This window comes from Oncorhynchus mykiss, chromosome 21, assembly GCF_013265735.2.
Source record: "Oncorhynchus mykiss isolate Arlee chromosome 21, USDA_OmykA_1.1, whole genome shotgun sequence".
In the NCBI taxonomy this organism is placed as follows: domain Eukaryota; kingdom Metazoa; phylum Chordata; class Actinopteri; order Salmoniformes; family Salmonidae; genus Oncorhynchus; species Oncorhynchus mykiss.
In genome coordinates, this window is record NC_048585.1 from 38455293 (window position 1) to 38482587 (window position 27295).

Below are 27295 nucleotides of genomic sequence, written 5' to 3' on the forward strand. Positions count from 1 at the left end.
GTGTATCTGAGGTAATCCTGTAGTTTATTTGTATTGTTGAGATGTAGTGTGTATCTGAGGTAATCCTGTAGTTTATTTGTGTTGTTGAGATGTAGTGTGCATCTGAGGTAATCCTGTAGTTTATTTGTGTTGTTGAGATGTAGTGTGTATCTGAGGTAATAATGTAGTTTATTTGTGTTGTTGAGATGTAGTGTGTATCTGAGGTAATAATGTAGTTTATTTGTGCTGTTGAGATGTAGTGTGTATCTGAGGTAATCCTGTAGTTTATTTGTGTTGTTGAGATGTAGTCTGTATCTGAGGTAATCCTGTAGTTTATTTGTGCTGTTGAGATGTAGTGTGTATCTGAGGTAATCCTGTAGTTTATTTGTGCTGCTTTATTGATGAATTGAATTATCATGTTGTGGGTTGTTTGTTTTCAGGGCTCCGTTGTGATTGGGCTCCCCTGAATAATTAAAAGTTCAATCAAATCAAATAAAAAAACACATCGTACATCTGTACATTCATTTTACACTATAACAATCGTACCCAGTTCTTTCCCAACACCTCTCAAGTGTGTTGGGTTATTATACAGCTGGGACAGTAAAGCTTTAATGTATCTTAATCTGTCTCCTTACCTTACTTCCATCTTCCTCTGTGGTCCAGGGGAGCTGGGTGACTGTAACTGCCTGGGAGAAGGCACCTCGGGTGGGGTGGGGCCACCGGGTGCTCCTGGGTCTGATGGAAGACCTGGGGGGTTCGGACGTAAAGGCGAGAGCGGAGACCCTGGCATACCCGGTTTCGGAGGACAACCAGGAACACCTGTAAGTGATCAGGATTTGACTGTTTGAAGCTTACTTGTGTTTTGGGGTATTTTCTCCAAATATGTAAAAGTATAATGCTGCTAAAACGTATGTTTACTCTAAAAATGAAGCAGTTTATGTCTACTCACTCCTTGTTTCAATGTACAAATATTAAAAGTGTACATGCATTACTAGGTCTGCTTCACAAATCTGAGGTATGACGACAAACTACAGAATGTGATGGTAGCACCTCTTCTTCTCCCCTCAGGGTCGTGCGGGTGAGAGGGGTTTCTTTGGGCGTAAAGGAGAGAAGGGGGCCTCCTTCTACCCGTCGTTCAGCCGGGGGATCAAGGGTGAACTGGGGGCCCTGGGTCCTCAGGGCCCCCCTGGAGACATGGGCCGACCCGGGAGAGATGGACTGCCTGGGTTCCCTGGACAGCCTGGGCCTCCTGTGAGTCACATGTACACACACTAATAGATACACACACAGATACACGCGCGCACGTACTGTACCCAGGCACACACATTTACACACCTTTATAGATACACACCCACACACGCCATGTCCTGTGTATTGTAATAGAACTGTTCCTCTCCACTCCCCAGGCTGATGTCGATGGCTACGGAACCGTCGGAGAGAGAGGTTTCCCAGGGTTCTCGGGGGCCAAAGGTCGCGCGGGTGAACCAGGAGAGAATGGGATTGGCTACCAGGGTACCATCGGTACCCGCGGGTTGCCAGGCGACCCGGGCTTCACCGGGTTACCAGGGCAACCTGGTTTACCTGGCCCGCCAGGTATGTGCCACCCAACAAGGAGGCCGTGGAGAGAGAGAGAGAGTAATGTGAAAGTGTATATATAAAGTGTGTATCCTATCCTCTCCACAGGAAGACTACACGTAGAACAGGCAAACTGTCTAAAAGAACAACTTTGAGAATCCCACTTGCTTCCCATTGTGCGAACAACACAAAGTATTTCAGTAACTAAGGCTGCGTTTAGACAGGGAGCCAAATTCTGATCTTAACTAATCAGATCAGGTCTGAAAAAGATTTTGACGTGAAAAGATCAGATGTGATTGGTCAAAATATCAGAATTGGGCTGCTCGTCTCGATGCATCCTAAGTACCACAGCCCTTCAGTAGCTACAGACACACCGAAGAAAATACGTACGATTGGGGCATACAGAACAATACAAGAGCAGTAGTAAGGTTGTTGCTAAAGCAGCCAATGCAGCTTGCTATGTCGTCAAGGTTTTCCTCTCGTCATTCATTCCCTTGCAGGCAGTTGATTGGTCAATTAAAGGCCCATCATTAATCGCTTATATCTTCTCTAGCCAACCTACCTCAGCCTTTAGCTACAGTACACTGTTAGAAAAAAGGGTTCCAAAAGGGTTCTTCGGCTGTCCCCGTACTATGACTCTTTTTTTTGTTCCTGGGAGAACCCTTTTTGGTTCCACATAGAACCCTTTTGGGTTCCATGTAGAACCCTCTGTGAAAAGGGTCCTACATGGAACCAAAAAAGGGTTCTTCAAAGGGTTAACCTATGGGGGCAGAAGCACTTTTTTGTCTAGGAGTATAGCTGCTTTATCAATTCACACAGACAAACAATAATTCCTTTGCTGTGATTGCGCAATAACAGCTACTACTGAACTGTGATTTTTCAATCTCAGAGGAGAAAGAAATGGATGTTTTAAAAAGAATGAATACAAGTTCATGGATGTTAACATAATGATAATTTAGAGTAAGTATACAGGAGACTGACAACTCCTGATGACACTGAGGCTGTCCTAAGATGGACACCTTACTTGTAATGAAAGATGTTTTAATTGCAATAGACATGAGGCTAGCTAGCTACGGCTTCTCTGAGATTGAATGACACAAAACCCAACAGCATTTTGCCACTCATACGAATGAACGTGCGTGTGACTGTTGCCTACGTTTTCTGATACAACAATGCTAATGCTGAAACGGATTCAATGATCTTTTTTAATACGATACGTTATTCTTTTTTGAAGAGAGAGAATGAGGAAAGGTTACAAAACAAAAGAGGGCGAAACACATGATGTGACCCTTTTTTTTTTTTGCCGACTAAGCTATTCAGATATCTTTATCATTTTGTTCATATTTGCCACTCTCTCCCTCTCTTTCTCCTCTTCTGAAAGAGAATAACCTTGACCAACCATCTCAGAATGATTTTTACTTTGCTTATGCCTGAACTGAATGCTTAATCTCTGCCCTCTGATTTGCTGTTTGTTTGTTTGAATGATTTTTAACTGGCTTATGCATTGATTTGCGTGACTGTATGCAAATTACCTGAATGACCTTGATTGGCTTGTCCTCTGCCGTCCTGTCCTCCCTGTATCCCCCCCCCCCCCTCCCCGCGCTCTCTCTCTTCCTCTCTCTCCCTCTCTCTCCCTCTCTCTTCCACTAGTACATCTCTCTCTCTCTCTTCCTCGCTCTCTCTTCCACTCTCTCTCTTCCACTCTCCCTCTCTCTCTACCTATCTCTCTTCCACTCTCCCTCTTTCCTCTCTCTTCCACTCTCTCTCTCTCTTCCCCCTCTCTCTATCTCTCTCTCTCTCTCTGACTCACACTTTATATTTTCTCTCTCTCTCTCTCTCTCGCTCGCTCTCTCTCTCGCTCTCTCTCTCTCTTTCTCTCTCTCTCTCTCTCTCTCTCTCTCTCTCTCTCCATTCATCCCTGCATCTCCATCCTTCCATCACTCTGACCCTGTGCATGTTTGTCTGACCAGGTGACAGCTGTGGGCAGGAGGGGGTTAATGACGCAGAGGGAGGTGAGAAGTTAAAGAGAACGGCCCTTGACAAAGAACCCCAGAGCCCTAGATATAGTCTTTAAGGCCCTCTCTGTTTCAGATTCAGAGTTCCAATGGCAGCCATTTCGGCACCGGGAGTTCCAGGTCATTGTTATGGAACGTTTTGGTGCCAAAATGGATGGCAGACGGTTGTCCACGTACTGTGTACCTGTGGCTCAGGAGATACTAGATCATTCTGTGGCTATTGGTTGGATGAAACACCCCATGTGCTCATTCAAAGCATGTAATGGTAGAGAAAGGAGCAACTGAACTCTTCAATGGACAGAATTGTAATTTACTCAACATGTCAATCATTTGTTCATGCTGTCACCAATGGAGGCTCCTTGTTTCCCCGTATGATTGGGATTCCATTGGGCTTGAATCAGTTGATGATTGACACTTGATGAGGAACATTCTTCCCAGGTTTGAGTTCTAAGTAGCTCTGGTCCAGGGCATTACGTGAGGCTGGCTGGCTCAGCAACAGCAAGCCGCGTGTATCGCCCTGGACCAGAGCTAAGTTCCGAGCTACAGTACAACTCTCTTCCTCTGTCAGAAAATGGTTGGGAGCTTTCGGTGGCCATTGGCATGTAGCAGTGCATTACTTCACTCCTTCTCCTCCAATCAGAGCTGCTGAACCCTGGTGCATGTGTTAAGCTCCGCCTCTGCTAAGTGCTTAACCAATAGGGAGGGGGGAAGGCGATGGGAGGGTAGCCAATGAGACTTACATTAGTGTAGTTTTTTTAATTGAAATAATACCAAAATAAAATAAATGTACTTACTAGCTGTGGATCACTTTTTACTGTCCATACCTATAGTATTGTCTTAATCAATTACTAACTACTTTTAATCAACAGATTGACATTAAAATCCTCACCATAATCGAACGTAGTCGTAATCACATAAATGCATATCCATAAACAAGCATACAAATAATAATAACGTGCTACAGTGATGGCCAATATGTATGTATAAGCTAGACTGTGTGTACTTTAATATTATAATGGCATTGTATCAGTTACTCCAGCCCTGTGTGTGTGTGTGTGTGTGTGTGTGCGTGCGTGCTAACCTTGATCTGACTGGCTGTTACTAGGGTTGACGGTCCCTTGTCGTCTACCTGGCGAGGACGGAGAACCCGGCTACCCAGGAATACCTGGAAGAACAGGTAACATATAGACATCATCACCATGGCAACACTTCCTGTTTCGTGATTTTTTTTTTTTACACGGAAGTTGTGTGTGTGTGTGTGTGTGTGTGTGTAGGTCCCAAGGGCGAGCCAGGTTTCCCAGGGGGTCCCGGTCGGCCCGGCTTTGATGGAGGGAAGGGAGAGAGGGGAGACCCTGGCTTCGGAGGTCAGCCTGGACCACAAGGTGACTAACACAGCTCATGTCATACCCGTTAGCTTCAACAATATCTCCACTCTTCTCTTTTCAAGCATGACCATCTAGTCACCACTAATCTGATTAAAACTTGATATCTATCGTTCATTGTTGATATTTATAAGATATGACTTTATAGTCTAATGTTCTTGTTCCCATGAGCTCATGTTAATTAGCCTTGACAATATCACCACTCTTCTCTGTTCTAGTGACCACTGACATCTGTGGTCCATTGCTGCCAATTAGTGACCATAAATATTTAATGAATGAAGTTGACTGAGTTTTTCAATTACTTCTACTCACTCGTTTGTTTGCTGCCCACACAAATTACCTTTAGTGTCTGCTAAATGGCATACTGTACATACAGTAATAGTGAAAATAATGATATATTGAATTGAACCAACTTTATCCCCCTCCCCCAGGTTTCCCTGGCCCCAGAGGAGATGCGGGCGTCCCAGGTATCCCAGGCGAGGGCCGTCCAGGGGCCCCAGGGAAAAACGGGTTCCTGGGGAGGCCGGGGGAAAAGGGGCAGCCGGGGGAGGTTCTGGGGGCCTCAACAGGTCTCCCTGGATCACCTGGGTTTCCCGGAGGACCAGGAGACAAGGGAGAGCGAGGAGCATCGGGACTACCTGGAGGACCAGGTGGGTCTCAGCATGATAATGAACTAATAATCTGATCAATTACCCTTTGGGGATCAGTAAAGTAAGCTATGTATCTATCCATTGATCAAACTTTCTGTCTGTCTCGATATGAAAATGGGGAACACCTACAACTTCAAAGGTTCAATGAAGCCCTCATAAGGCCTTTATAATGCCCACATGGATGCTTTTATTCAGCGGGGATGTATGTTTCTATGTGGCTCTGTGTATCTGTACTGTATGTTGCTGTGTGTCCTGCTGTATTTTACCCTGTGTCATGTATTCTCCCAGGTTTTGACGGGCGGTCCGGTGTTTCCGGCGCTAAGGGTGAGCGTGGTACAGAAGGCTACCCCGGAACTCCAGGTCTTCCTGGACTTCCCGGAGAGGGCAGACCGGGTGGATTTCCCGGTCCTGCCGGACAAGCCGGAAGCAGAGGATTAACCGGACCTCCAGGTGAGAATCGGGAAAACAAGGGGAATGTCGTAGGATTTCCGGAATTTTGGATATGTTTGGGAATGTTGTCATTAATCCATTGAATCAATTGATTCCAGATCCCAGGCATCTCCTAGTCGTTTTAGCCCACAGCGCGAACAGACAGAGACTCTTTCCTCCATGCCTGTGTGTTGATTGTGAATGCTCCCCACCACTCCTCTCCTTTATTGACATGTTCTCTCTATTTTTATTTGATCCTTCAGTCCGTTCCCACTGGTTGCCTGTTTGTGATCTCCATCCCCAAAAGCGTTTCCTCTCACCTCTCTCTGTCTTTTCCATCTCCTCGTCCTTCTCCCCCTTCCTCCTCCCTTCCTGCACCTACATCCATCATTATCATCACTCCATCCCTCTCTTCTTGGTGATGGGTCTCTCCCTAGGCTGTCAAGGTGAGCTACTCCCTTCCCTGCGTCCCTTCACCCCCCCCCCCCCCCCCCCCCCCCGCTCCGTCTTAGACCAGTCGCTCTAACGCTTGCCTCCTCCGCCCATCTTATCAACTCTAACTGCTCCATGCGATTTGGAATTCTCCATTTTAGAACAACTGGCTTCTAGAACTAAGAACTGTTCTAAACCTTAAGCATTTGAGTCCAAAGAAAGAGATGGAAAGTTGCTGAACTTCATAGTATTTTTTCAGGTAGCACTAATCTTCTAGGTGCAATCTTCATGTTGGATCTCTACTAAACCTAGGATTGCCAATTTCCAGAAACTTTCCCAAAATTCTCAGGTTTTCCAAAAATCCTGGTTAGAAGATTCCCGGATTTCCTTCGTATTCCCCCCTGATTCCATGGATCTTCCAACAAGGATTTCTGTAAATCCTGGGAATTTTACCAGAATTTTGCAACCCTAACTAAACATTTGTGTGTGTCGCTGTAACATTGATAGGCTTGTGTGAACCCTTACCCTCATAACCATCCAACCGACTCACCTCAACCTACGAACCTAAAAGCCTGTTCTAGAAACATATAGAAGACTGAAACCATAGAAGGCTTCCAAAAGGGTATTTGTCATGTGTTTGAGCTATCTAATTTACTCTGGAATGTAAACCAGCAGGAATCATTTACATTTATCAATCTCATATTCCATACTTTCTCTCAATTTAAGTGCAATTGCAGCTTAAACTATGTCATGAAACAGTGTAACTGAACATGTATTTACATTCTTGTTCGCGTGACTTGTTTGCATTCTGAACTACAATAATTAAGCAATAAAGCCCGAGGGGGTGTGGTATATGGCCAAAATACACTGTATACAGTACCAGTCAAAGGTTTGGACACACTCATTTAATGATTTTCTTTATTTTTACTATTTTCTACATTGTAGAATAATAGTGAAGACATCAAAACTATGAGATAGCACATATGGAATCATGTAGTAACCAAAAAAGTGTTAAACAAATCAAAACATATTTTATATTTGACTTTCTTCAAATAGCCACCCTTTGCCATGATGACAGGTTTTCACACTCTTGGCATTCTCTCAACCAGCTTCACCTGGAATGCTTTTCCAACAGTCTTGAAGGAGTTCCCACATATGCTGAGCACATGTTCGCTGCTTTTCCTTCACTCTGCGGTTCAACAAATCCCAAACCATCTCAATTTGATTGAGGTCGGGTGATTGTGGAGGCCAGGTCATCTGATGCAGCACTCCATCACTCTCCTCTCGGTCAAATATCCCTTACACAGCCTGGAGATGTGTTGGGTCATTGTCCTGTTGAAAAACAAATGATAGTCCCACTAAGCCCAAACCAGATGGGATGGCGTATCGCTGCAGAATGCTGTGGTAGCCATGCTGGTTAAGTGTGCCTTGAATTATAAATAAATCACAGACAGTGTCACCAGTAAAGCACGCCCACACCATAACACCTCGTCCTCCATGCTTTACGGTGGGAAACACACATGCAGAGTTCATCCATTCACCATCTCTGCGTCTCAAAAAAACACGGCGGTTGGAACCAAAAATGTCAAATTTGGACCCATCAGACCAAAGGACAGATTTCCACCAGTCTAATGTCCATTGCTCGTGTTTCTTGGCCCAAGCAAGTCTCTTGTCATTATTGGTGTCCTTTAGTAGTGTTTTCTTTTGCAGCAATTTGACCATGATGGCCTGATTCACGCAGTCTCCTCTGAACAGTTGATGTTGAGATGTCTGTTACTTGAACTCTGTGAAGCATTTATTTGGGCTGCAATTTCTGAAGCTGGTAAAAAAAAGGTAAAAAATAAATATTGTAACTCTAATGAACTTATCCTCTGCAGCAGAGGTAAGTCTGGGTCTTCCTTTCCTGTGGCGGTCCTCATGAGAGCCAGTTTCATCAGCACTTGATGGTTTTTGCGACTGCACTTGAAGAAACTCTCAAAGTTCTTGAAATTGTCCGTATTGACTGACCATGTCTTGAAGTAATGATGGACTGTCGTTTGTCTTTGCTTATTCTTTCTTGAATATTTGTTATTTGTTCTTGAATAATATGAACTTGCTCTTTTACCAAATAGGGCTATTTTCTGTACACCCCCCCTACCTTGTTACAATACAACTGATTGGCATTGTTAACTGTTAACTGAAAATGCATTCCAGCTGGTTGAGAAAATGCCAAGAGTGCAAAAAGCTGTCATCAAGGCAAAGGGTGTTTATTTTTTCACCCGGATCACCCACAATCATACGACCTCAACCCAACTGAGATGGTTTGGGATGAGTTGGACGACAGAGTGAAGCAGTCAACAAGTGCTCAGCATATATGGGAACTCCTTCAAGACTGTTGGAAAAGTATTTCTCATGAAGCTGGTTGAGAGAATGCCAAGAGTGTGCAAAGCTGTCATCAAGGCAAAGGGTGGCTACTTTGAAGAATCTCAAATATAAAATATATTTTGATTTGTTTTAAACTTTTTTGGTTACTATATGATTCCATATGTGTTATTTCATCGTTGTGATGTATTCACTATTATTCTATAATGTAGAAAATAGTAAAAATAAATAAAAACCCTTGACTAGGTGATGAGTAGGTGTAGGTGTCCAAACTTTTGACTGGTACTGTATAGAAAAGTATGTGGACACCCCTAAGTTAGTGGATTCGGCTATTTCTGCAACACCCGTTGCTGACAGGTGTATAAAATTGAGCACACAGCCATGCAATCTCCATAGACAAATATTGGCAGTAGGTTGGCCTTACTGAAGAGCTCAGAGACTTTCAACGTGGCACTGTCATAGGATGCCACCTTTCCAGCAAGTAAGTTCGTAAAATGTCTGTCCTGCTAGAGCTGCCCCGGCCAACTGTAAATGCTGTTATTGTGAAGTGGAAACGTCTAGGAGCAACAACGGCTCAGCCGCGAAGTGGTAGGCCACACAAGCTCACAGAATGTGACCGCTCAGTGCTGAAGCGCGTAGCTCGTACAAATCGTCTGTCCTCGGTCGCAATACTCAATACAGAGTTCCAAACTGCCACTGGAAGCAATGGCTGGAGTGGTGTAATTGGACCATTGGAAACCTATTGGCAACGCATTCTCTGGAGTGATGAATCACCCTTCACCATCTGGCAGTTCGACGGACAAATCTGGTTTTGGTGGTTGCCTGGAGAATGCTACCTGCCCCAATGCATAGTGCCAACTACAGCATACAATGACATTCTAGACAATTCTGTGCTTCCAACTTTTTGACAACAGTTTGAGGAAGACCCTTTCCTGTTTCAGCATGACAAGGCCCCCGTGCACAAAGCGAGGTCCATACAGAAATGCGAGCCAGGCCTAATTGCCCAACATCAGTGCCTGACCTCACTAATGCTCTTGTGGCTGAATGGAAGCAAGTCCCCGCAGCAATGTTCCAACATCTAGTGGAAAGCCTTCCCAGAAGAGTGGAGGCTTTTATAGCAGCAAAGGGAGGACCAACTCTATATTATTGGGCATTGTTTCGGAATGAGATGTTCGATGAGCAGGTGTCCACATACTTTAGGCTGTTATTATGCGTTACACAACTCGGAGAGCCTGGATACAGCCATTAACCGTGGTATATTGGCCATAAAGCACAAACCCCCAAGGTGCCTTGTTGCTATTATAAAATAAATGTCATAACTGCGGTCTGATACACAACGGCTGTCTACCAATCAGCATTCAGGGCTTAAACCACCCAGTTTATAATGCAATTTAGATATTGAATATGATTGTAGTATATGTCACAATAAGGTAAGTTTTTAACAGTGCAATAAAGGTAAGTTATGGTACATTTTGTTATTTTTATGTCATATGTTTATAAATCAGCACTTTCTCCCTCCCCTATTTGAACAATTATTTTACTTTAATGCGCTATTGTTTTTCAGAGGAAAGAGTTATGCCTGACTCGCTGTCCTCTCCCTCCCCGCCCAGGCTACCCCGGTGTGAAGGGAGCCAGAGGTGATGCAGGCTTTCCAGGCCCAGCTGGGATGAAGGGACAACCAGGAGAACCAGGAGGCGATGGCTCTCCAGGACTCAGGGGTCTTCCAGGACCACCGGGCCCCGGGGGAAGAGACGGCATCCCTGGGGGACCAGGAAGAAAGGGTAAGGTGGTGGTGGATAACCAAACATAGACACCTCCATAGCTAACTTCCAAGCCAAGGTAGGGTGGACACTCACAATAGTGCAAATCTCAAATTACACTGTTCAGTGCACTATTTTTAACCAGAGCCACGCCGGGCACTTGGCATTTTTAGAGAGATGACTAGAGTAATTGGACCCATACCTACTATTGCTCTATTGATGTTTATTTGGCTTGGAAACGTCGATCTAAAGTGGATATTAGTCAGATCCACGGGCCATTTTCTAATCATGACCCCTTTCCTGTTCACAGGCGAGAGCGGTTACCCCGGACTGGTGGGTTTCCCCGGAATGCCAGGTAACCCTGGAAGACCTGGAGGTCCCGGAGGGAAAGGAGCTCCCGGATTCTCAGGAAGAGACGGTCTGCCCGGAGATTTCGGAGGGCCGGGACCCAAAGGTACGGGATTGGGAATGACAGAACTAAGGGAATGATGGGGAGTGGATAGGGAGTAGAATATCATTTTAATAGGACATGATGAATAGTCTCACAGTACTTTTCTTTTGGTTTAGTTTCACCAATGTATTTCTGCGGCTGGTTCAAACCCTAACTGTGTTATTTGGTTCAAAGAGAAACTGAATGATGTGGCTTCTCTCTATGTGTGTGTGTTCCAGGTGACAGAGGTAACGCTGGTCCACCCGGCGCACCCTCTCTGCCCGTCAGAGTTGAGTACATTGAGAAGGGACAGATGGGCGACAATGGTGCCAACGGTCTACCCGGTTTCCCTGGACCTAGAGGTAGGTGGTAGGCTACAAATCAACATTGTCATCCGTTTTGTGCCAAATGTGTGTCACCAACAAGGTCTTACATCTGCCATTTTGTTACAAAATGTGTGCCACCAACCGAGGCTGAAGATAACAAAGGTAACAAAGATAACAAGAGAGTTCTAATATCCCATCACTCTTTGAGTAAATGCGGAAGATTTCTAAACAATCGGACCAGAGATGCTATTTAGCAACGGTGCTAGTCCTATGAATCTGTTTATTTTCAAAAGCATCCTCTTGGAATTATTACGTTGTCCTAAACTGGATATCTTCAACCTGGCCACCATCAAGCTCCTGCAGCAGCCATTTTGTGCTAAACATGTGTCACCGACAAGCTCCTTCAGCCGCCATTAAGGATCAAATGCTTATCACCGACAAGCTCCTACATCCTCCATTTTGTGCCTCCCTGTCCCCAGGTGACAAGGGTTTCCCAGGGCTGCCTGGTCGACAGGGTTTGCCCGGGCTGCCTGGTTATGCTGACAGGGCTAAAGGAGAACAAGGACTTCCTGGTATCCCCGGACGCCCAGCCGGGCCAGGCTACCCAGGGCCTAAAGGATCTCCCGGCATCATCGGCTTCCCTGGCATGCCTGGACCTAGGGTAGGCACATACACCACCATACAAAGAGTTTAACAGTGATGTTGTAGACAGAAGTGGCAGTTGATGTTATACTGAGTTTGACATATTATTGTTCTGTAGGGTGACGATGGCGAACCTGGTTTCCCTGGAAACCCCGGAGTCCTTGGTCAGCCAGGTGCCAAAGGTGAGTAGCGGTCACATCACCTGTTGTATACCTATCTGTGAACCTCATGTCATCTTACTGTACCTATGTTGGTCTCTTCCCTGTGCTATTCTCTTAACTGTAGTCCCTTACAATTGTTGGTCTCTTATCTGTGCTATTCTCTTAACCGTATTCTCTTACCTGTTGTATTCTGTTATCTCTGCCATTCTTTCCTGTACCTTTTCAGTGTAAAGGTTTTATATTGGTTAAGTTCTTACCTGTATATTGTATGGTTCTCAGGTGAGAGAGGTGACTCGTCCGGCTACCCCGGAGGTCCCGGAGCTAAAGGTGAGGCCGGAACCCCTGGTTACTCAGGCGACCCAGGTGCTAAAGGCGCCCCCGGGGACAACGGTTTCGCAGGCGGCCCTGGGTTCAACGGACAGAAGGGAGCACCGGGAGATCGAGGAATACCCGGACAAATGGGTGAGTGTCGGGGTGATAATGTCACCGGAAGTGATGTCATAAAGGTCACACAGGTTAATCATGTCACAGGAAGTGATATAGAAAAAAAGAGGGAAAGAAACCTTATCATTATTAATATTTTCTTTACATTCATTTGTGCTCACACATGTTCCCTGGGGTGTTTTTTGGGGGTCTCCCCTTCTCAGGTACCCCTGGTTTCACCGGCGCTAAGGGTCTGAATGGATACCCAGGAGGAAGAGGTCTAGATGGGACGCCTGGCCGCTCCGGCTTCCCTGGAACACCTGGAGAGAAAGGTTTGTTTAGACACTCTGAACCATAGTCTCCTCTAGCTTTTCCATGCCACATATTACCATTTCTAATACAGCATCATTGGCCTGAGAGAAGATGGTTCTTTATCTTAAACTGACATGGCTTGCTCTAACATAACTTTAGTATGCCATTTTATTTTAGGCGATATTATAATGCAATAATAGTATTCTTTCTCAAGGTCTGCCGGGATCTCCTGGTCTTGATGGGCTCAACGGACTGGCCGGACCCAAGGGTCTACCAGGAACCCCAGGTTATAGTGAGGGGGGTCGTCCCGGCACTCCTGGAGCAGCCGGTCTGAAGGGAGAGAGGGGCTCCTCCATCCCAGGTGGACCTGGGTACAACGGAGAGAAGGGAGCTAGAGGAGAGTCAGGTGAGGAAAGATCAATCAATCAGTCAATCAAATAATCAATCAAATGTATTTTATAACACGTTTTATATCGTCAGTAGTCACAAAGTGCTTTAAAGATAGCTGGCTTACAAGCCCAAAGAGCAAGCAATGCAGGGGTAGAAGCACAGATGAGCGTAGATGAGTAACCTTGATGAGTAACGTGATGACCGACTCCAACCCTAACACTGCCTATAGACTTGTGTTAGCTCCCCGAGCTAATGCCTATGCTTTAGCTCAGCGGGCTAACACAGTCTTGTGGCATGCAGAAGACCAGGGTTTCGAACACTGGTTGGTCACACAGACATAGATAATATACAGTGCCTTCGGAAAGTATTCAGACCCCTTGACTTTTGCCAAAAACAGCGCAGTAGAAAAGACTATCAACACATACTGAACAGCACATGTTATAGACAGAAGCGTGCTACATGGCAGACCAATCCAAGCTCATCTCCCGGCATGTCCAGCCCATACATTATCTCAGCCAATCATGGCTAGTGGGAACGTTCCTGTCTTTTTCCATGGCTAAACCAACTAGGCTCGTAATTTAACCATTGTATTTATGGATGGAATATAAGTTTGTTATTAAGGCACATGAAAGTTCATATGTTCCAGAAGGCATTTCTGCCAAAAAACTTATTTTGATTTAAAAAAAAAAAAAAAACGTTCAAATGCTGTTCCTGAGAAGTAAAAGTCACCCAGTTAAGTTCTACTTGAGTAAAAGTATAACATTATTTGGTTTAAAATATACTTAAGTATCAAAAGTAAAAGTTTAAATCATTTATAATTACTAATATTAAACAAACCAGATGACACCATTTTCTTTTTTTTTAATTCTTTTTTTTTAACAGAAAGCCAGGGGCACACTCCAACATTTAGACATCATTTACAAACAAAGCATGTCGGTTTAGTCAGTCCACCAGATCAGAGGCAGTGGGGATGACCGGGGATGTTCGGTTGATAAGTTTGTGAATTTAACTATTTTTCTGTCATGCTAAGCATTCAAAATGTAAAGAGTACTTTTGGGTGTCAAGGAAAATGTATGGAGTACAAAGTACAATATTTTCATAATGAATGTAGTGAAGAAAAAGTAAAAGTAGTCAAAAATGTAAATAGTAAAGTACAGATACCCCAAAAAATGACTTAAGTAGTACTTTAAAGTATTTTTACTTAAATACTTTCACAATTATATTTAGACTATTTTGGTCTTTTAATGCAGGGCCAACAAGTTCCTTACCTTCTCCCCTTTCCACATATCTCCTACATTTTTTGTTGTTGTAATGCTGCAGTCATATGATTGTAATTTCGGATAGAGCAGAAATGTATGTTATGTTTGTGTATGCATGTGTGACATAACTCCATCAGTCCTATTTATGATATAGATTACAAAGATTATATATGTTTTTTATCAATTAGTATATTTGAACTCAAGACTAATATTTGTTATGTCTTTTGTGGTTTATTCAACTGAAATTGCAACCAGCTTTCTTTGGCTTGTTTTAAAAGTAGCAATATTTTGGAGATTATTTCATTGTCAAATAACCGAAAGCGAGAGGTTGTAATCTGAATGAAGGGAAACAGGCATTCTTGAACACGAGGTGAGCAATTCTTACTAATCTGCTAGAGAAACAGTTTTAATCTTAGTTTTGTATGCTTTTAGTGAAAGGTACTATGCTTTAATATTTAATCATTTTAGCCCTCTGAATTCATATTCATTATATAAAAAGGCTGTTTAATTTGGTCTGGCTTGTCGCTCCAAATAAATTGAAAAAAATGTGCTCATATAATTAAAAACAAATTGTTAGGTGTAGGCAGGGCCATAAGTAAATAGATAAACTGGGTATGACTAAAGAATAAATTAGGGTGATTTTTCCACAAATAAACAGGTGTTGTCCTCGCCGTGTTTGCAAGATCTCATCTAATTTGGCTAACTGTCTATTAAAATGTATTGTAGTGAGAGAATTTCTTTATTTTGGGATATGAATATCGAGTATGTCCACTTCGCCGTCGGACCATTTTATTGGTAAAATACACGGTAATGTAAAAGTAGTATTTTTTAGCGATCCAATATGTAATATGGTTTACATATCATAATTTGTTTTTAATCCAGAGAGGTTAGAGAAATGATCTAGATCCTCTATAAAGCTATGGGATCCAACCTCTCACAGCTTTGTTTTTTAAGCCCTGGATTTCTCGCCCCTTGATATTATTGTTGGCTCTGATTTTAATAATAGCTATCGAAATGATGGCCATAATAAATAAAATATGCTGATAGTGGACAACCTTGTTTTATTCCTCTTGACATTTTAATACTTTCTGAGAAGTAGCTATTATTTACCATTTTACACCTGGGGTTACTATACATAACTTTAACCCATTGTATAAGAGTTTCTCGTAAATTTAAATCGTCCAGGCATTCATATATAAATTCCAGTTGTGGTTTATCAAAGGCCTTTTCATAGTCAGCTATGAATACCAGGCCTGGTTTCCCAGATTTTTCATAGTGTCTTCTTGTTTCCAGTACTTGTCTTATATTATCTCCAATGTATTGTCCATGTACAAAACCTGTCTGATTAGGATGAATAATGTCCGACAATACCTTTTTTATTTCTATGCATTTTGCTAGGATTTTGGCATCGCAACACTGAAGTGTAAGGGGTCTCCAGTTTTTTAGGTGGACTGGATCTTTATATTTACCACCTGGGTCCTTGCTAAGTATCTGATAGTCTACCATTTTTATAGGAGTGGTTAAAACATGCTAATAACGGACCTCTGAGTACATCGAAAAAAGGTTTGATATGCCTCAACTGGTATGTCATCCAGCCCTGGAGTTTTCCCAGACTTAAAGGCTTTAATTGTATCAAGAATTTTCTCCTCTGTAATTTGGCATTCACATGAGTCTTTCTGTACAGCTGTGAAGTTAACCATATTAACAGAAAAAAGTATTTACAATTAACTTCAGTTAGTGTGTAACAGGCCTCTGTAAATTATTTTTGGGAGCATTTCTGTGTTGAAGATTAGAAAATAATTTTGTGCAATTACCCTCATATTCGATCCAGTTATAATATTACACATGACCTTTCTTGAATAAGTTCCTCCAGTTTTGTTTTTTTCTTCTAACTTATTCTGTAACTCAATGGTACAGTTTTTATTTGCTATCTATCTGCACTGTTAGTTCCTCTATTTCCTTTGTTAATATAAATATTTTCACCAAAGTTGTTTTTGTTTTAAAGATGAGTATTGAATTGCATGGCCTCTAAAGACACATTTAAAAGTGTCCAATACAATAAAGTGATCTGCTGTACCTATGTTATGTAGGACAAAGTCAGTTATAAATGATTCTGTCTTGGTTAAAAACAAAGTGTCATCCAGTAGGCTCTGATAAAATGTCCAATATCCTCGACCTTGCGGAAATTCTGTAAGAGTAATGTGTATACCAATTATCTGATGGTCCGACCACATTCTGTCCCCATCAACACTCTTTAACTTTTGGTGGCAGCGAGAATAACATAAGAAAGTAGTCAAGATGACTAGCTTGATTGAGCCTCCGCCATCCATGATTTCCTTAAGTGCATGAAGGTGATAGTTTACGGTCCATAATATATTTCTTATTTCGTAATTTCCTGTAATAGTGCACTTCTTTTGACCAGAGTCCGTTTCTAAAGCAGAAACAGTGAGGCACCTAGGGTAACGTGTGTGTGTGTGTGTGTGTGTGTGTGTGTGTGTGTGTGTGTGTGTGTGTGTGTGTGTGTGTGTGTGTGTGTGTGTGTGTGTGTGTGTGTGTGTGTGTGTGTGTGTGTGTGTGTGTGTGTGTGTGTTGATGCTGACCCCAACTCTTGTCTGGATGTCAGGGGGTCCTGGTGTGACGGGCTTCCCAGGACTGCCTGGTCTTCGTGGGGAGACGATCATTTCTAATATCCCTGGACCACTGGGAGACCCTGGCCTGCCAGGAATTGATGGAGAAGAAGGTAATTTAACCCTTAATTTGGCCTTTTACAAAACTATAGATTGATTGTAACTTATATTTTTTACCTATTTTGTACATACAGTTGAAGTCGGAAGTTTACATACACTTAGGTTGGAGTCGTTAAAACTTGTTTTTCAACCACTCCACAAATTTCTTGTTAACAAACTATTACTTTGGCAAGTCGGTTAGGACATCTACTGTGTGCATGACACAAGTCAATTTTCCAACAATCGTTTACAGACAGATTATTTCACTTATAATTCACTGTATCACAATTCCAGTGGGTCAGACATTTACATACACTAAGTTGACTGTGCCTTTAACAGCTAGGAAAATTCCAGAAAATGATGTCATGCCTTTAGAAGCTTCTGATAATTGACATCGTTTGAGTCAATTGGAGGTGTACCTGTGGATGTATTTCAAGGCCTACCTTCAAACTCAGTGCCTCTTTGCTTGACATCATGAGAAAATCAAAATAAATCAATTAAGACCTCAGAAACAAAAGATTGTAGACCTCCACAAGTCTGGTTCATCCTTGGGAGCAATTTCCAAATGCCTGAAGGTACCACGTTCATCTGTACAAACAATAGTACGCAAGTATAAACCCCATGGGACCACGCAGCCGTCATACCGCTCAAGAAGGAGACGAGTTCTGTCTCCTAGAGATAAAAGTACTTTGGTGCGAAAAGTGCAAATCAATCCCAGAACAACAGCAAAGGACCTTGTGAAGATGCTGAAGGAAACAGGTACAAAAGTATCTATATCCACAGTAAAACGAGTCCTACATCGACGTAACCTGAAAGGCCGCTCAGCAAGGAAGAAGCCACTGCTCCAAAACCGCCATAAAAAAGCCAGACTACGGTTTGCAACTGCACATGGGGACAAAGATCGTACTTTTTGGAGAAATGTTCTCTGGTCTGATGAAGCAAAAATATAACTGTTTGGCCATAATGACAATTGTTATGTTTGGAGGAAAAAGAGGGAGGCTTGCACGCCAACGAACACCTTCCCAACCGTGAAGCACGGGGGTGGCAGCACCATGTTGTGGGGGTGCTTTGCTGCAGGAGGGACTGGTGCACTTCATAAAATAAATGGCATCATGAGGTAGGAAAATGATGTGGATATATTGAAGGAACATCTCAAGACATTTGCGTGGAGAAAAAGGGGTCAGAGGACAGGCTGCCTTCTGAGAATTTGTAGGCGATCGAATAAACCCCCACTTCCTTCCATTCTGCTAGCAAACGTGCAATCTTTGGAAAATAAAATTTATTAACTACGTGGAAGATTAAACTACCAACGGACATTCAAAACTGTAACATTATGTTTCACGGAGTTGTGGTTGAACGACGACATTCTCATTGTACAGCTGGCTGGTTATACGGTGTATCGGCAGGACAGAACGGCGGCGTCTGGTAAGACAAGGGGCAGCGGACTATGTATTTTTGTAAATAACAGCTGGTGCACGATATCTAAGGAAGTCTCAAGGTTTTGCTCGCCTGATGTAGAGTATCTCATGATAAGCTGTAGACCACACTATCTACCTAGAGAGTTTTAATCTGTATTTTTTGTAGCTGTCTACATACCACCACAGACTGACGCTGGCACTAAGACCGCACTGAATGAGCTGTATTCCGCCATAAACAAACAGGTAAATTCTCACCCAGAGGCGGCGCTCCTAGTAGCCGGGGACTTTAATGCAGGGAAACTTAAATCTGTTTCACCAAATTTCTATCAGCATGTTAAATGTGCAACCAGAGGAAAAAACTCTGGACCACTTTTTATCTACACACAGAGAGGCATACAAAGCTCGCCCTCCATTTGGCAAATCTGACCATAATTATATCCCTCTGCTTACAAGCAAAAATTAAAGCAGGAAGCACCAGTGACTCAATCAATAAAAAAGGTTGTCAGATGAAGCAGATGCTAAGCTACAGGACTGTTTTGCTAGCACAGACTGGAATATGTCCAAGGATTCCTCCAATGGCATTGAAGAATATGCCACATCAGTGATTGGCTTCATCAATAAGTGCATCGATGACGTCGTCCCCACAGTGACCGTACGTACATACCGCAACCAGAAGCCAGGCAACATCCGAACAAAGCTAAAGGCTAGAGCTGCCGCTTTCAAGGAGCAGGACTCTAAACCGGAAGCTTATACGAAATCCCGCTATGCCCTCCAACAAACCATCAAACAGGCAAAGCGTCAATACAGGACTAAGATCGAATAGTACTCTGACGCTCGTCAGATGTGTCATGGTTTGCAAACCATTACAGACTACAAAGGGCAGTGACATGAGCCTACCAGACGAGCTAAACTACTAATACAGTCGCTTTGAGGAAAATAACACTGAAACATGCATGAGAGCACCAGCTGTTCTGGATGACTGTGATCACGCTCTCCACAGCCAATGTGAGTAAGACCTTTAAACAGGTCAACATTCACAAGGCCACAGGGCCAGAAAGATTACCAGGTAGTGTACTGCGAGCATGCGCTGACCAACTGGCAATTGTCTTCACTGACATTTTCAACCTCTCCCTTTCCGAGTCTGTAATACCAACATGTTTCAAGCAGAACACCATAATTCCTGTTCCCAAGAACACTAAGGTAACCTGCTAAATGACTTCCGACCCATAGCACTCACGTCTGTAGCCATGAACTGCTTTGAAAGGCTGGTCATGTCTCACATCAATAACATTATCCCAGAAACCCTAGACCCACTCCAACTTGCATACCGCCAAAACAGATACACAGATGATGCAATCTCTATTGCACTTCACACTGTCCTTTCCCTCCTGGACAAAAGGAACACCTATGTGAGAATGCAATTCATTGACTACAGCTCAGCGTTCAACACCATAGTACCCTCAAAGCTCATCAATAAGTTAAGGACCCTGGGACTAAACACCTCCCTCTGCAACTGGATCATGGACTTCCTGATGGGCCACCCCCAGGTTGTAGGGTAGGTAACAACACATCTGCCACGCTGATCCTCAACAAAGGGGCCCCTCAGGGGTGTGTGCTCTCTCCCCTCCTGTACTCCCTGTTTACTCATGACTACACGGCCAGTTACGACTCCAATAGCATCATTAAGTTTGGCGATGACACAACAGTGGTAGGCCTGATCACCGATAACGACGAGACAGCCTATAAGGGGGAGGTCAGAGATGTGGTGCCAACAACCTCTTCCTCAATGTGATCAAGACAAAGGAGATGATTGTGGACTACAGGAAAAAGAGAACCGAGCACTCCCCCATTCTCATCGACAGGGCTGTAGTGGAACAGGTTGAGAGCTTCAAGTTCATTGGTGTCAACATCACCAACAAACTAACATGGTCCAAGCACAGCAAGACAGTCATAAAGAGGGCATGACAAAACCTATTCCCCCTCAGGAGACTGAAAAGATTTTGCATGGGTCCTCAGATCCTCAAAAGGTTCTACAGCTGTACCATCGAGGGTATCCTAACTGGTTTCATCACTGCCTGGTATTGCAACTGCTCGGCCTCCTTACTTTTATTTCTGATTTCTTATTCAAATTTTTTTTTAAATAAACTGCGTTGTTGGTTAGGGGCTCGTAAGTAAGCATTTCACTGTTGTATACGGCGCATGTGACTAATAGAATTTGATTTGATTTGATCAGCTGAGATTAGTCTCCTTATATTCCTCCATCTCACTTTCCTCCTTTTTCTTCCATGTTCTTCTCCTCCTTTCTACTCCTTTCTACTTTCCCCTCTATCTCTTTCCTCCCTACATCTCTCCATCTCTTACCACTCTATATCTATACCTAGTTTACTGAGTGTTAACATCTCCTCTCCCCTCTGTCCGTTCCTCCAGGTTGTCCTCTTCTCCTTCTCCTTCTCTCCATTTCTCCCTCTGAGTCATCTCTCATTCTCCTCCCTCCATCTAAATCCAATACTCTATAGACCTCTATACTGTAGCTGGTTCACTCTTGTGTTAATTGTTTATGGTCGGATCCTCCAGGTTACCGTGGTCCTCCAGGCCCCCCAGGCCCACCGGGGCCCGGTACAGCCCAAGGGGACAGAGGCGACTCTGGGCTCTCTGGCATCCCTGGTACCCCTGGTAACCGTGGAGACCCTGGGGGTCCAGGTGGCCCAGGACGGGATGGAAACCCTGGATTCAAAGGTATAGGGATGACAAATCAATGTACTGTAATATCCATCAGAATGTGATTCAAAAGCAAGGTACAGTGATGATGGCTCTCAGATTGAGGATGATTACCCTTGACGGTAGCCTTATAGACTCATAGGGTCAAATCATAGGGTCAAATTGCTTTATTTCAAGTAAGATTCCCGTTTGAATATCAACCTAAATTGGATGTTCATCTGAAACGTACAATTTGTCTGATGGGCACATTTGTTGACAACTCAATAAAGTATCAGCCAGAATTGGATGTTGATCTGACATTTTCTTACCCCGTAGTTGGTGTACCGCGTGTCTGATGGGGTGTGTTGTAAATGTTGTTGTTGTTGTTGCTGTGTTGCCCAGGAGAGAGAGGTGACTCTGGGTACAGTGGAGCATCAGGACAAATGGGCTTCCCTGGAGATCCAGGATACTACGGTGGGAAAGGACCCAAAGGAAGGAGAGGTGAGAGACTTATCCTTTTAACACACACTGATCTTGAAGATGAAACACTTGTCTTTGTCAATTTGATTAATTAATTGTAAAAAATGTATCTCTCATTTTGCGTTCTCTCTCTCTCTCTCTCTCTCTTTCTCTCTCTCTCTCTCTACCCCTCTCTCTCTTTCCCTATCCTGTCCTTCCTCCCCCTCCTATCCCCTCCTCACACTTCTCTCCCTCCCCCTCTAGGTGATACTGGTCGTAAGGGACCCCAAGGTATAACTTTCCCCAGGCCGGACATTCCGACACCCTATGGAGACATGGGAGACCCCGGGACCAACGGAACTCCAGGGTCCGTGGGAGAAGCAGGCAATCCCGGCATGCCAGGCAGGGGGGGTGAGTAGCCCACTTAGAACAGCCAGAGGCCAGGCAGGGGGGTAAGTAACCTACTTGGGACTATATTCACAAAGCATCTCAGAGAAGGAATACTGATCTAGGATCAGTTTTGCCTTGTGTGGATTCAGACTAACCACAGTCACCCCCTAATCCCATATCTAGGATCAGTTTACAGTACCCTGATCCAAACCTGACCCATTAGGGATTAAAACATGAAGTAACATCAGAACCTCCTCCTCTGTTCCAGGTCCTAAAGGCAGGCCCGGCGCGGTAGGGAAGCAGGGGAGGAACGGAGGGTCAGGCCTGGACGGACCTCTGGGAGACTCTGGTCCTCCTGGTTTCCCTGGACCTACCGGGTCACAAGGTGTGTGTGTGTGTGTGTGTGTGTGTGTGTGTGTGTGTGTGTGTGTGTGTGTGTGTGTGTGTGTGTGTACGCGCGCGTATAGTGCCTACAGTGTATTTGCCAACTGTGAGTATGAGTGTGTATCTAGAATGTCTGTATGTGAATCCGTCCGAACACACATCGACCTCTATACAACATGACAACTCTTACATTGCTTTATAACCGCATCATAATGCATTATAGCCGGAGGTTTTAAGTAAAGTGATACCCAACATGAACCTGTACTACTTACATACTTCCTCCTCACTTCTCCCCTCCCCTCTCTCTTCCTCTCCTCTCTCACCCAGGTCTGCCCGGTAAGCCTGGACTGCAGGGTCCCACAGGTAGTGTGGCGCGCAGCAGGAGTATTGGCTACACTCTGGTGAAGCACAGTCAGAACAACCAGGTGCCCATGTGTCCTCAGGGCATGGCTCAGCTCTGGGAAGGATACAGTCTGCTGTATGTTGAGGGGCAGGAGAAGGCCCATAACCAGGACCTCGGTACGTCACACACACACTTGCACACACGCGCACACACACACACACACACACACAATGGCAACATGAGCAATTATACAATTCGGGCAGGCAGAGCGACCTAAAAAACTTGCGGCAAGCTCAACTTTATATCTCTCCTCCCCGACTCCCCCTTCTCTCCACCTCTCTCCCTCTTCTCCCCTCTCTCGCAGGTATGGCAGGCTCCTGCCTTCCTCGTTTCAGCACTGTCCCGTTCCTGTACTGCACGCCCAACGAGATCTGCTACTACGCCAGCCGCAACGACAAGTCCTATTGGCTGTCCACCACGGCACCCATCCCCATGATGCCGGTGGGAGAGGAGGCTATCAGCCAGTACATCAGCAGGTGCTCCGTGTGCGAGGCCTACTCCCAGCCTGTAGCTGTCCACTCACAGGACCTCACCATCCCCACCTGCCCTGCCGGCTGGAGGTCCCTCTGGATCGGGTACTCCTTTCTCATGGTGAGTTGGGGCGGGATTAAGGCCAGATTTAATCCGCTGTGCATTATAGAGCGTTGTCGCCCAGAGTGCCTTAAGCCAATATTCCTGCGTTTGCGATCACATTCATGGCAACCGCTTGAAGATGTCGGCTCAATCGTAAAATGGCCTTTAAATGTCAATCACGCTTTGAATCCTGGCCTATATTTGATTCTCTAATGAAAGCTAGTTCACTACCCAATAACTCCATAGTCTAAACCACCATCTAGAGACTAACACCTAGGTCTTGTCTGGTCCCCTCCTCTCCTCTCACTCTCTCCCTTCCCCCCATACAGCACACTGCTGCCGGGGCTGAGGGCGGCGGCCAGTCCCTGTCCTCTCCAGGGTCCTGTCTGGAAGACTTCCGCGCCACACCCTTCATCGAGTGTAATGGGGCCAAGGGCACCTGCCACTACTTTGCCAACAAGTACAGCTTCTGGCTGACCACGGTTGAGCCTAACCGGGAGTTCGACCCCCCTCCGATGGACACACTGAAGGGAGGCAACCAACGCAGCCGAGTCAGTCGCTGTCAAGTCTGCAGCAAGATCTTGTAGCTGGGATAAGAGATGAAGATGGAGAGATGGGAAATGAAAAAGAGAGAGACTGAAACAACAAAGGAGAGGGTGATGATTACTTATCAGAAAGGAAAAGAGAGAGGTGGAGGTGGAGTAATTGAAATGGTAAAAAAACAAAAAAACTTTGACTGACTGAATTTGAGCACCTCTCCTGCTTCATCTAGGGGTCTCACTAGGAGGGTGAGGGGCTCCCGAATTAGCCGACGAGGGCCCTTCTGTGGGTTTATGATGCCCTTGTATTGATGTAAGACAGAAAGGGATGAAGAGATGAGCGGTCTTGTTCTAAACTAGATTATTACCGACAGTGGTGCTATACTGTGTGTTTTATGTGTCTTCATTTTGTTCTTTTCACGTTACTATGGTTATGTGTCTGAAAACATTCACGGCTACCTCGGAGAGTGCAACCCCAAACCACTCCTTTGGCCTGCACTAAACCGCTTTCACTTCCTGGGCTACATCCCAAATGGCCCATATAGTGACCTACCCATAGGACTCTGGTCCAAAGTAGTGCATTACATAGGGAATATGATGCTATTTGGGATGAATACGTTCTCTACCGTTACAACTACATGCTGTCATGAACCTAAGAGACCTGCTACACATACCTGTTAACTGCTATAGCTAGCCAGCCGCTTTTTATACTCAAACACACACACACACGTATGATAGCGATTATGTCTGCTTCAGTTAAGAGAAACAGTAAGTGTATTGCGATATATGCTTGTGGTCCTATTAGAAACCAATATGTTCTTTTTTTGTTGCTACCCTACCCTGGGGCTCAACTTGACAACAGTTTTGAAAAAGACAAATCCATCACTTTTCAAATATTAGAATGAGTGGCATAGACAGATCGAGTGAGGTAACGTCATCCCATGCCGAATCACTTGAAGAAATCGTCATACTTCTATTTATAGAAGATCCCATTTATGTGTATGTGAATGTATTGCAGTAATGCGAGTGCCTATAATTGGTATAAATCACAGGAGGTTGCTGAGGGGAGAACGGCTCACAACAATGGCATGAACGGAGCGAATGGTATGGCATCAAACACATGGAAACCAATGTGTCGCATGCATTTGATATCATTCCACTTATTCAGCTCCAGCCATTATTATGAGCCAGTCCTCCCCAATGAAGGTGCCACCAACCTCCTGTGGTATGAATGGAGTCAGTCTTTTCAGTTTAGCTACAGCGATGGAGGTTGAAGGTTCTAACCACCAACATCACCCCCCCCCCCCCCCCCCCCCCCCCCCCCCAATTTACTGCTGGAACACAAGCCATCAACACTGAACACCCATGATTATTGTGACCATGTCATCTCCTTTTAAGGACCACTCCATAATTTGAGTTTCCACCTACAGTGAGACCCTAATAGTGAATTGTGTCATTTAACTGTCACTGTGTTGGACAGATAACATAGAATTAAAGTAACTCAATGGCAGTTCCATGTTCCCAAGACCCAACCCTTTGTTTACAAATGCAGTTGTTAGGGGGGTTTCACACTTTGGGTGGAAACAGATATTGAATATTGCTACTTTAAACTCACCTCTTTCACTGACTGGAATGGGTGACCAAGCCGATCGATCGTACATTGCACCAAATCATGTTGGCTTTGTAATTATTTAGAACCATCATTTTCTCCATGGTTTCACTCAGGTTATCGAGGTGAGGAGAGTAACTATCTTTGCTCCATTTTTTGTGACCAAATTTGGGTTTTATAAAACCCTCCACCACCCATACTTGAGCCAAAACATACAAGTACGCAGTAACTGCTTGGAAGGAATCACAAACTAACAACAAACACACCACACACACATTTTCCGTTACAATATTTGCTGTTGGACAGAAGCTCACCATACATTTTATCAGAGCAAACGATGGCCTACTGTGTTGCTGTAGTCCCTATCTGCTCTCCTCAGTTGCTGTCATGTCAATGGATGCGTTCCAGTGCGACTACATTGCAGACGCCTGCGAGATCTCAAAACACTTGGATAGGTGAGTAATATATCAGCTAACCACATCATATGATCTAGCAATCTGACGCCAATGCAACGCCTGCAATGTAGGTGGCCTGGAACGCAGCCACTGATGTTAAAAGTGCTGGGTGACTTAAGTTGTAACCACTATGTCTAACACATAGGCCCATCTCTCATTGGTAGCCCTGAGTACATCTTTTTCAATTAGATTTTTTTCTCATTTGTTGTTCTTTTGTCTGTAATCTAGATTGTAATTCTTATACTTCACTGTAATTATTCCCTTGTTCAAAGGTTATTTACAAATACATTATGGGGAAGATGATCTGTACATTCGATGATAGGAACGAACAAAAAAAACATTTAGGATATGTTTTATATGGAAATATATATTTCTATGGTTATATTTGAATGACACAAAAAGATAAAAACACATTTTTGTTGTCACTGTTTTGACACTGACCTCTGTTGAATATATTCCACTGTCTTAAAAGGAATTTTGAGAACCTGAAAAATAAATATTTTTCATACAAATCCACATTTTACACGTATAACAGAGATGTATAACTGCAATGATTATGCTACATTTTCCTCAACAGATTTAGTCAAAAGGTGCAGTGTTGTGTTCACAATGAAATAAAAGTATTACAACTAACACAGATTGAGATTGAATGAAGAACAATGAGTAGGATTGTTTGAGAGAAATTAAACAAAATGATATACCACCTATACAGATCTAGACTACAGTATGTTGTAAAAGGGTCCAAATTAAATATATGTTGTTTGATGTCGTGGAGTTACCACATTTGAAGAGTGCAACATACCTAACCTAGTAGGTACTTAACACAGAACGTGCTGTGTGCTTAACAAGACAACATTAAAGTATAACACTTTTATTTTGTCGTCATCTCTTCCGTGGAAAGCCACAGCAGTCATATTCGATTGTCAACCACAACATCATCAACAGTTTTTAACCACTCTTGGAGTGGGGGTTCATTTTGCTGCATTTACACAGGCAGACCAATTCTACTCTTTTTCTCCGGTTAGTGTCAAAATAGCAATTTGTGGAAAAAGAACATAATTGGGCTGCCTGTGGAAATGCAGCCTTTTAAGACTGCCACTGGATGGGGTAAATGCA

The 27295-nt window shown here is 44.0% G+C and overlaps 1 protein-coding gene across 6 annotated transcripts in view; it reads left to right on the top strand.

Moving 5' to 3' along the window:
• Positions 1 to 27053, top strand: part of col4a6 (collagen, type IV, alpha 6) — a 186916-nt gene extending 159863 nt beyond the window's left edge. For 4 of the 6 annotated variants that reach the window (XM_036957759.1, XM_036957757.1, XM_036957763.1 and 1 more), the window contains 25 exons: positions 643 to 800; positions 1048 to 1230; positions 1386 to 1572; positions 3525 to 3566; positions 4675 to 4746; positions 4844 to 4951; positions 5383 to 5601; positions 5890 to 6051; positions 6468 to 6476; positions 10434 to 10604; positions 10894 to 11037; positions 11253 to 11375; positions 11819 to 12000; positions 12100 to 12163; positions 12422 to 12604; positions 12790 to 12897; positions 13092 to 13283; positions 17150 to 17266; positions 21245 to 21406; positions 21770 to 21868; positions 22091 to 22237; positions 22485 to 22601; positions 22928 to 23119; positions 23308 to 23594; positions 23906 to 27053. In XM_036957759.1, coding sequence (XP_036813654.1) covers positions 643 to 800; positions 1048 to 1230; positions 1386 to 1572; positions 3525 to 3566; positions 4675 to 4746; positions 4844 to 4951; positions 5383 to 5601; positions 5890 to 6051; positions 6468 to 6476; positions 10434 to 10604; positions 10894 to 11037; positions 11253 to 11375; positions 11819 to 12000; positions 12100 to 12163; positions 12422 to 12604; positions 12790 to 12897; positions 13092 to 13283; positions 17150 to 17266; positions 21245 to 21406; positions 21770 to 21868; positions 22091 to 22237; positions 22485 to 22601; positions 22928 to 23119; positions 23308 to 23594; positions 23906 to 24163 — 3686 coding nt within the window. In that variant the 3' untranslated portion in view covers positions 24164 to 27053. The remainder of the gene's footprint in view (positions 1 to 642; positions 801 to 1047; positions 1231 to 1385; positions 1573 to 3524; positions 3567 to 4674; positions 4747 to 4843; positions 4952 to 5382; positions 5602 to 5889; positions 6052 to 6467; positions 6477 to 10433; positions 10605 to 10893; positions 11038 to 11252; positions 11376 to 11818; positions 12001 to 12099; positions 12164 to 12421; positions 12605 to 12789; positions 12898 to 13091; positions 13284 to 17149; positions 17267 to 21244; positions 21407 to 21769; positions 21869 to 22090; positions 22238 to 22484; positions 22602 to 22927; positions 23120 to 23307; positions 23595 to 23905) is intronic. The other 2 variants (XM_036957760.1, XM_036957761.1) reach the window with 2 other exon arrangements.
• Positions 27054 to 27295: the final 242 nt, after the last annotated feature.